The sequence below is a fragment of the Blennius ocellaris genome (genome assembly GCF_963422515.1).
Source record: "Blennius ocellaris genome assembly, chromosome: 21".
In the NCBI taxonomy this organism is placed as follows: Eukaryota; Metazoa; Chordata; class Actinopteri; order Blenniiformes; family Blenniidae; genus Blennius; species Blennius ocellaris.
In genome coordinates, this window is record NC_137670.1 from 1,190,999 (window position 1) to 1,200,998 (window position 10,000).

Here is a 10,000-nt window from a genome sequence, read left to right on the forward strand (position 1 = left end):
CTCCACCCTCTCTGTGTTCCTGATCTTCTTTCATCTTCCTTTGTGTCTTTGACTCGTGTCTTTGATGAACCACCCTCCGGTCAGTCTCTTCCCCTTTCGCCGTCCTCGTCTCTCCGTCCCTCAGATATTTTCCACATCTTTTAATATCAGTTCCACCTCTCTGCCCCTCGTGTCGGGAGCCTTTTGATGCTTCATGTTTCTGTTAAAGTTTAAGAATCTGCGATTGTTCAAGTGGAGGATTTCACTCTGAGGTGGAAACGCGTCGTCGTCGCCTTTTCGTTTCAGGAAAGTTTTGTGTTTACACTGCAATGTTTTAACTTTTAATAGAGATGTCCTCTCCCGATGTAGCCACCAGCTAACTAAACATGTAGCCACCAGCTAACTAAACATGTAGCCACCTGCTAACTAAACATGTAGCCACCTGCTAACTAAACATGTAGCCACCTGCTAACTAAACATGTAGCCACCTGCTAACTAAACATGTAGCCACCTGCTAACTAAACATGTAGCCACCAGCTAACTAAACATGTAGCCACCTGCTAACTAAACATGTAGCCACCTGCTAACTAAACATGTAGCCACCTGCTAACCAAACATGTAGCCACCTGCTAACCAAACATGTAGCCACCTGCTAACTAAACATGTAGCCACCTGCTAACTAAACATGTAGCCACCTGCTAACTAAACATGTAGCCACCAGCTAACTAAACATGTAGCCACCTGCTAACTAAACATGTAGCCACCAGCTAACTAAACATGTAGCCACCTGCTAACTAAACATGTAGCCACCAGCTAACTAAACATGTAGCCACCAGCTAGCTAAACATGTAGCCACTAGCTAGCTAAACATGTAGCCACCAGCTAACTAAACATGTAGCCACCTGCTAACTAAACATGTAGCCACCAGCTAACTAAACATGTAGCCACCTGCTAACTAAACATGTAGCCACCAGCTAACTAAACATGTAGCCACCTGCTAACTAAACATGTAGCCACCTGCTAACTAAACATGTAGCCACCAGCTAACTAAACATGTAGCCACCTGCTAACTAAACATGTAGCCACCTGCTAACTAAACATGTAGCCACCAGCTAACTAAACATGTAGCCACCTGCTAACTAAACATGTCGCCACCAGCTAACTAAACATGTAGCCACCTGCTAACTAAACATGTAGCCACCTGCTAACTAAACATGTAGCCACCAGCTAACTAAACATGTAGCCACCTGCTAACTAAACATGTAGCCACCTGCTAATGCTACGGTTGGGTGAACTATATTATAAAACTATAACACATTTTTTTAAATGTATTGATTAATTTCCCTAAAATCTGTTCCAATTGAAAAATCAAATGCTAATTCTAATAAAAAAGTGTCACTTGTGGAAGTAAAGAAAAATGAAGGAAGTTACAAAGCCTATTCATATTAAAAATGAGTCGCAATGCTAAAATGTAGATGAATGTATTTTCAGGGGGACTCTTGTAGTTGCAAATAATATTAAAGCGCGACGATCTAATAGTGACCAGAATAGCTAAATAAACGAGGCAGTGTGAAGCTGAATGAACGCCTGTTAGCGGCTGTGAGGTCTGAACAGCTGAACGACAGAATTCCCTCTCTTTTCTCCGGCTCTCCCTGCCGCTGCATTTAAAAGGCAGATCGGCCTGCTCTCTCCCCATTGGTGGACTGGCTCATGCCGCCTCCTGATTGGCTGCCGCTGGTCTCGGCGCAGCCAGCCACAGAGCAGCTCTGCAGCCGCTAGTGATGGCAGATTATACACCACTGCACCAGCAGAACACACACACACACACACACACGCACACACACACACACACACACACACACACTTTAAACTGATCAGAATAGCAGGAATGCAGCTGTTTGTGTCTGAAGCCGTCAGCATGGAGTCAGTGAACGTTACAGACCGTCTCCAGGCGCCTGGAGCTTCACTGGTTTTCAGCAATTATGTGAAGCTTTTTTAGAAAATAGTGTCTGTTGTTGTCTGTATGTGCTAATTTTGACATGTGGACACCTGGAAAGTTGTGATGAAGACCTGACGCTGATAGAAGGACTTCGTTTTCTGAAATGGCTCAAACATGGAGACGGCAACTTGAAAGTGGGACAGGACAGTCTAAACACAGGGACCAGACCGTCCTGTCCATGGGTGTAGACCGTCCTGTCCATGTGTGTAGATTGTCCTCTCCATGTGTGTAGACTGTCTTGTCCATGTGACTAGACTGTCCTGTCCATGTGATTGGACTGTCTTGTCCATGTGTGTAGACTGTCCTGTCCATGTGATTGGACTGTCCTGTCTGTATGATTGTAGACCATCCTGTCCATGTGTGTAGACTGTTTGGTCCACGTGATTGGACCATCTTTTCCATGTGTGTAGACTGTCCTGTCCATGGGACGAGACTGTCCTCTCCATGTGTGTAGACCGCCCTGTCCATGTGACTAGGCCGTCCTGTCCATGTGTGTAGACTGTCTTGTCCATGTGTGTAGACTGTCTTGTCCATGTGACTAGACCATCCTGTCCATGTGTGTAGACTGTCCTGTCCATGTGATTGGACTGTCTTGTCCATGTGATTGTACTGTCCTATGTGTGATTGTAGACCGTCCTGTCCATGTGATTGGACTGTCCTGTCTATACGATTGTAGACCGCCCTGTCCTCTGGAGTGCAGTCACACGGTGATCTAGGTGTTGGGTCTCTACTCTCCTTTGTTCTCAGTCTGATAGAAGCCCACTGAGCTTGTCTGTCTTTGCACGGCCACTGCTCACTATGGCCTGGCGTTACCATGGAAACAGACTCGGCAGACAGTTTTCACATCCCCGTCACGTGTGAGTCTTCTTCACTTGGTAATCAGTCTGCGTGCGTCCTCTCAGCCTCCAGACCTGTCCACCAATCACACCTTCCTGTTTACATGCAGACTGATTAAAGTGATCAGATCCTTCATGCTTTGTTACACGACCACATGACCACATGACCACATGATCACATGATCGCATGACCCACATGATCACATGATCACATGACCACATGACCACATGACCCACATCCAGCTTTAGCAGGAGTTTTGATGATGATTTGTTTCTGTGGATGTTGAAGCTAATTCACGATGTGAGACGATTCTCTTCATTACGTTCCTGGAGTCTTCCTGGAGTCTTCATGGGGTCTTCATGGGGTCTTCATGGAGTCTTCATGGGGTCTTCATGGGGTCTTCATGGAGTCTTCATGGGGTCTTCATGGAGTCTTCATGGAGTCTTCATGGAGTCTTCATGGAGTCTTCATGGGGTCTTCATGGAGTCTTCATGGGGTCTTCATGGGGTCTTCATGGAGTCTTCATGGGGTCTTCATGGAGTCTTCATGGAGTCTTCATGGGGTCTTCATGGAGTCTTCATGGAGTCTTCATGTTGGTGGAGGACCTTTAGACCACGTTTCAATGAGCTGGACTTGTATGAAGGAGAGAGAGAGAGAGTTAGAGAGAGAGTGAGTGAGAGAGTTAGAGAGAGAGTGAGTGAGAGAGTTAGAGAGAGAGAGAGAGTGAGTGAGAGAGTTAGAGAGTCGCTGAGCTCACAGACCTGACGTCACGTCACTGTGGACACGTTGGCATCGTTCTGCTCAGAGGAAATTACAGCAGCTGCCTCAGATGACCCCCCCCCCACACACACACACACACACACACACACACACCTGGACCTGCACCAGGACCAGGACCAGGACCAGGACCAGAGTCAGAAAGTCCCACGTTGGCTCAGAGCAGCGTTGACACTTCACGTCACTCTGTGTTTCTCACTCTGGAGGTCCTCCATCAGCAACACTGCCTCTGGTGGTGGTGGTGGTGGTTGTTGTTGTTGTTGTTGTTGTTGTTGTTGATAATGTGACGACCACAATTTAGCTCCATGTTGTTGTTGTTGTTGTTGTTGATGATGTGATGACTGCGATATAACTACATGTTGTTGTTGTTCTTGTTGTTGTTGATGATGTGATGACCGCGATTTAACTCCATGTTGTTGTTGTTAATGTGACGACCGTGATTTAGCTACATGTTGTTGTTGTTGTTAATGTGACGACCGTGATTTAGCTACATGTTGTTGTTGTTGTTGATGTGATGACTGCGATTTAACTCCATGTTGTTGTTGATGTTGTTGTTGTTGATAATGTAATGACCACGATTTAGCTCCATGTTGTTGTTGTTGTTGATAATGTGATGACCGCGATTTAGCTCCATGTTGTTGTTGTTGTTGATAATGTGACAACTGCGATTTAGCTCCATGTTGTTGTTGTTGTTGTTGTTGATAATGTGATGACCACGATTTAGCTCCATGTTGTTGTTGTTGTTGTTGATAATGTGATGACCACGATTTAGCTCCATGTTGTTGTTGTTGATAATGTGATGACCGCGATTTAGCTCCATGTTGTTGTTGATAATGTGACGACTGCGATTTAGCTCAATGTTGTTGTTGTTGTTGTTGTTGATAATGTGATGACCACGATTTAGCTCCATGTTGTTGTTGTTGTTGATAATGTGATGACCGCGATTTAGCTCCATGTTGTTGTTGTTGTTGATAATGTGATGACCGCGATTTAGCTCCATGTTGTTGTTGTTGATGTGATGACCACAATTTAGCACCATTTTGTTGTTGTTGTTGTTGATAATGTGATGACCACGATTTAGCTCCATGTTGTTGTTGTTGTTGATAATGTGACGACCGCGATTTAGCTCCATGTTGTTGTTGTTGATTATGTGACGACCACGATTTAGCTCCATGTTGTTGTTGTTGTTGATAATGTGACGGCCGCGATTTAGCTCCTTGTTGTTGTTGTTGTTGATAATGTGACGGCCGCGATTTAGCTCCTTGTTGTTGTTGTTGTTGTTGTTGTTGTTGTTGTTGATAATGTGATGACCACGATTTCGCTCCATGTTGTTGTTGTTGTTGATAATGTGACGGCCGCGATTTAGCTCCTTGTTGTTGTTGTTGTTGTTGTTGTTGTTGTTGTTGATAATGTGACGACCACGATTTAGCTCCATGCTGTTGTTGTTGTTTATGTTGTTGATAATGTGACGACCACGATTTAGCTCCATGCTGTTGTTGTTGTTTATGTTGTTGATAATGTGACGACCACGATTTAGCTCCATGTTGTTGTTGTTGATTATGTGACGACCACGATTTAGCTCCATGTTGTTGTTGTTGTTGATAATGTGATGACCACGATTTAGCTCCATGCTGTTGTTATTGTTGATAATGTGACGGCCGCGATTTAGCTCCTTGTTGTTGTTGTTGTTGATAATGTGACGGCCGCGATTTAGCTCCTTGTTGTTGTTGTTGTTGTTGTTGTTGTTGTTGATAATGTGATGACCACGATTTAGCTCCATGTTGTTGTTGTTGTTGATAATGTGACGGCCGCGATTTAGCTCCTTGTTGTTGTTGTTGTTGTTGTTGTTGTTGTTGTTGATAATGTGACGACCACGATTTAGCTCCATGCTGTTGTTGTTGTTTATGTTGTTGATAATGTGACGACCACGATTTAGCTCCATGCTGTTGTTGTTGTTGTTGTTGATAATGTGACGACCACGATTTAGCTCCATGTTGTTGTTGTTGATTATGTGACGACCACGATTTAGCTCCATGTTGTTGTTGTTGTTGATAATGTGATGACCACGATTTAGCTCCATGCTGTTGTTATTGTTGATAATGTGACGGCCGCGATTTAGCTCCTTGTTGTTGTTGTTGTTGATAATGTGACGGCCGCGATTTAGCTCCTTGTTGTTGTTGTTGTTGTTGTTGTTGTTGTTGTTGTTGATAATGTGATGACCACGATTTAGCTCCATGTTGTTGTTGTTGTTGATAATGTGACGGCCGCGATTTAGCTCCTTGTTGTTGTTGTTGTTGTTGTTGTTGTTGTTGTTGATAATGTGACGACCACGATTTAGCTCCATGCTGTTGTTGTTGTTTATGTTGTTGATAGTGTGACGACCACGATTTAGCTCCATGCTGTTGTTGTTGTTGTTGTTGATAATGTGACGACCACGATTTAGCTCCATGCTGTTGCAGCCCTCATGTGGACGTCACTGACGTAGGGGAATGCAGAGGTGGACCTCTGCTGCACTGAAGTGGAGCTGGCAGGTCATGTGATGGGGGGGTGGAGGGTGGAGGTGGAGGGTGGAGGGTGGAGGAGGGGGGGGGCGTCCTGGAATGACTGCTGCACAGCAGAGATTAATGGGAGGCGGAGGTGTGGGAGTGAGAGGAGCTACCTGATCCTCTGAGGAGAGCTGAGATTACTGAGGCTGCAGACGCTGCTCTGCCCTCCTGTCTGCTGCAATGCATGATGGGAGGATGAGGTGGGGGGGGGGGGGAGGAGGGGGGGGGGGGGGGGGGGGCTGAACGAGGAGAGATGCACCCGTTGATCCCGCCTCTGCCTATGGAAGGAAGGGGGAGTGGGGGAGGGGAGTTATATAGGAGGGAGGAGAAAGATGGTGATGAAATGAAGGGGGAGAACACACACACACGCACGCACATGCACGCACACACACGCACACACACACACACACGCACATCAAAGTGACTTTGCTTTGATTCCATCTCCACTCCGACATGGAGGAGACGGTTCCTCACATTGTTCCGGGAGCATCCGTCTCCAGAGCATCACATGACCCAGGGCGTCACATGACCCAGAGCGTCACATGACCCAGAGCGTCACATGACCACGAACACTGTTGAACCCTGGTTCTGCCGCTGACCCTGGTTCTGTGTCTGCAGGTCTACGTGGAGTTTGATGACCAGGAGTGGGAGAAGAGAGAGTGGGTGAAGGTCTTTGAGGACTTCCAGCTGTTCCTCCTGGAGCACCAGCTGGTCTGGGCCATAAGGAAGGAGGGAGGAGCCGGAGGAGGAGCCGGAGGAGGAGCCGGAGGAGGAGCAGGAGGAGGAGCAGGAGGCCTGCTGCAGGGAACCAGGTCCAAACACATACAGTGGCCTGCCCTGGTAAGACCTTTGTTTTCTATTTATAGACTGGTGCTGTCAGCGCTGTGTACTGCTGTGTACTGCTGGGTACTGCTGGGTACTGTCTGAGTACTGCTGTGTATAGCTGTGTACTGCTGTGTACTGAGTACTGCTGTGTATAGCTGAGTACTTCTGTGTACTGCGGGGTACTTCTGGGTACTGCTGTGTACTGCTGTGTACTGCTATGTATAGCTGAGTACTGCTGTGTACTACTGTGTATAGCTGTGTACTGCTGGGTACTGAGTACTGCTGTGTATTACTGTGTATAGCTGTGTACTGATGTGTACTGCTGGGTACTGCTGTGTATAGCTGTGTACTGCTGGGTACTGCTAGGTACTGCTGTTTATAGCTGTGTACTGCTGGGTACTGCTGAGTACAGAGTACAGCTGAGTTCTACTGTGTACTGCTGTGTACTGCTGGGTGCTGCTGGGTACTACTATGTACTGCTGAGTACTACTGTGTACTGCTGTGTACTGCTGAGTACTGAGTACCGCTGTGTATTACTGAGTACCACTGAGTACTGCTGAGTACTGGTACCACTGAGTACTGCTGAGTACTGCTGTGTACTGCTGAGTACTGCTGAATACTGAGTACTGCTGAGTACTGGCTCGTCAGGCAGCAGTATTTTTCTCCTCAACTCACAAAGAAGAATTATGTAATAAGAGGCTGAGAATTTGCTGCTGATAAAACTGATCTGGAGCAAAATGTCTTTCATCTTGATTGATCTCTTTACCTGGATTCAAGGCCTTTGATCAGCAGTGTGACGATTGTTTGTCTCCACTAAAACATTGTTATTCACACTACGTTAATATACGTTAATATTTAATACTACCTTTACAGAGTGTTAGCCACCAGACAGACGGTATCTTGGGTCTGGTGTGTTGAACAGTTTTCTGAATCCAGACTTTATCCTGCAGTAACAGGGACCAGGGCCTGTGCTGTGTGGTTAAACGACGCTGCCGCGGCGTGTTCCGTTTGTTCTCCGTCTTCCTTCTGGAATCCAAACGACTGTCCTACGATGAATACATAGTGGAGGGTCTCTGGAATACAGGAAATAATGTGTTCTCCAACAGACACCATGTGGATGTGAATGGAAGGTGTAGTGAAGGACAGGAATCCCTCATGACTCTAGTATTTCCAGCTCTATAGTAAAGCATGACGCTCCCTCTGGAAGTGATGGAGCTTTTTAAAGGAGCAGATCTGAAGACGACTCAGGGTCGTCATGTGGGAGAGTCAGATCCTCTGTGCAGTTTATACTCCATTACATTGGAATCAATGAACATTACACATTGTTACAGTAACGTCAAGTATTTTCCCTGAGACTCTGGAACGTCCTGGTCGGTCGTCCTGGTCGGTCGTCCTGGTCGGTCGTCCTGGTCGGTCGTTCTGGTCTGTCGTTCTGGTCTGTCGTTCTGGTCTGTCGTTCTGGTCTGTCGTTCTGGTCGGTCGTCCTGGTCGGTCGTCCTGGTCGGTCGTCCTGGTCGGTCGTCCTGGTCGGTCGTCCTGGTCGGTCGTTCTGGTCTGTCGTTCTGGTCTGTCGTCCTGGTCGGTCGTCCTGGTCGGTCGTCCTGGTCGGTCGTCCTGGTCGGTCGTTCTGGTCGGTCGTTCTGGTCGGTCGTCCTGGTCGGTCGTCCTGGTCGGTCGTTCTGGTCGGTCGTCCTGGTCGGTCGTCCTGGTCGGTCGTTCTGGTCGGTCGTTCTGGTCGGTCGTCCTGGTCGGTCGTCCTGGTCTGTCATCCTGGTCGGTCGTTCTGGTCGGTCGTTCTGGTCGGTCGTCCTGGTCGGTCGTCCTGGTCGGTCGTCCTGGTCGGTCGTTCTGGTCGGTCGTTCTGGTCGGTCGTTCTGGTCGGTCGTCCTGGTCGGTCGTTCTGGTCGGTCGTCCTGGTCGGTCGTCCTGGTCTGTCGTTCTGGTCGGTCGTTCTGGTCGGTCGTCCTGGTCGGTCGTCCTGGTCTGTCGTCCTGGTCGGTCGTCCTGGTCGGTCGGTCGTTCTGGTCGGTCGTCCTGGTCGGTCGCCCTGGTCGGTCGTTCTGGTCGGTCGTCCTGGTCGGTCGTTCTGGTCTGTCGTTCTGGTCTGTCGTTCTGGTCTGTCGTTCTGGTCTGTCGTTCTGGTCGGTCGTCCTGGTCGGTCGTCCTGGTCGGTCGTCCTGGTCGGTCGTTCTGGTCGGTCGTCCTGGTCGGTCGTTCTGGTCGGTCGTTCTGGTCGGTCGTCCTGGTCTGTCGTCCTGGTCGGTCGTCCTGGTCGGTCGTCCTGGTCGGTCGTTCTGGTCGGTCGTCCTGGTCGGTCGTTCTGGTCGGTCGTTCTGGTCGGTCGTCCTGGTCTGTCGTCCTGGTCGGTCGTCCTGGTCGGTCGTCCTGGTCGGTCGTTCTGGTCGGTCGTCCTGGTCGGTCGTCCTGGTCGGTCGTCCTGGTCTGTCGTCCTGGTCGGTCGTCCTGGTCGGTCGTTCTGGTCGGTCGTTCTGGTCGGTCGTCCTGGTCGGTCGTTCTGGTCGGTCGTTCTGGTCGGTCGTTCTGGTCGGTCGTCCTGGTCGGTCGTTCTGGTCGGTCGTCCTGGTCGGTCGTCCTGGTCTGTCGTTCTGGTCGGTCGTTCTGGTCGGTCGTCCTGGTCGGTCGTCCTGGTCTGTCGTCCTGGTCGGTCGTCCTGGTCGGTCGGTCGTTCTGGTCGGTCGTCCTGGTCGGTCGCCCTGGTCGGTCGTTCTGGTCGGTCGTCCTGGTCGGTCGTTCTGGTCGGTCGTCCTGGTCGGTCGTTCTGGTCGGTCGTTCTGGTCGGTCGTCCTGGTCTGTCGTCCTGGTCGGTCGTCCTGGTCGGTCGTCCTGGTCGGTCGTTCTGGTCGGTCGTCCTGGTCTGTCGTCCTGGTCGGTCGTCCTGGTCGGTCGTCCTGGTCTGTCGTCCTGGTCGGTCGTCCTGGTCGGTCGTCCTGGTCGGTCGTTCTGGTCGGTCGTTCTGGTCGGTCGTCCTGGTCGGTCGTCCTGGTCGGTCGTTCTGGTCGGTCGTCCTGGTCGGTCG

The 10,000-nt window shown here is 49.3% G+C and overlaps 1 protein-coding gene across 1 annotated transcript in view; it reads left to right on the plus strand.

Annotated features, from left to right (window-relative positions):
* LOC308145490 (putative JmjC domain-containing histone demethylation protein 2C) overlaps positions 1 to 10,000 on the plus strand; it is a gene marked incomplete at its 3' end in the record, with an annotated part of 78,142 nt that overhangs the window by 26,969 nt on the left and 41,173 nt on the right. The window contains 1 exon segment of the mRNA XM_080516946.1: positions 6,757 to 6,978. Within this exon segment, the coding sequence (XP_080373072.1) occupies positions 6,757 to 6,978 (222 nt within the window).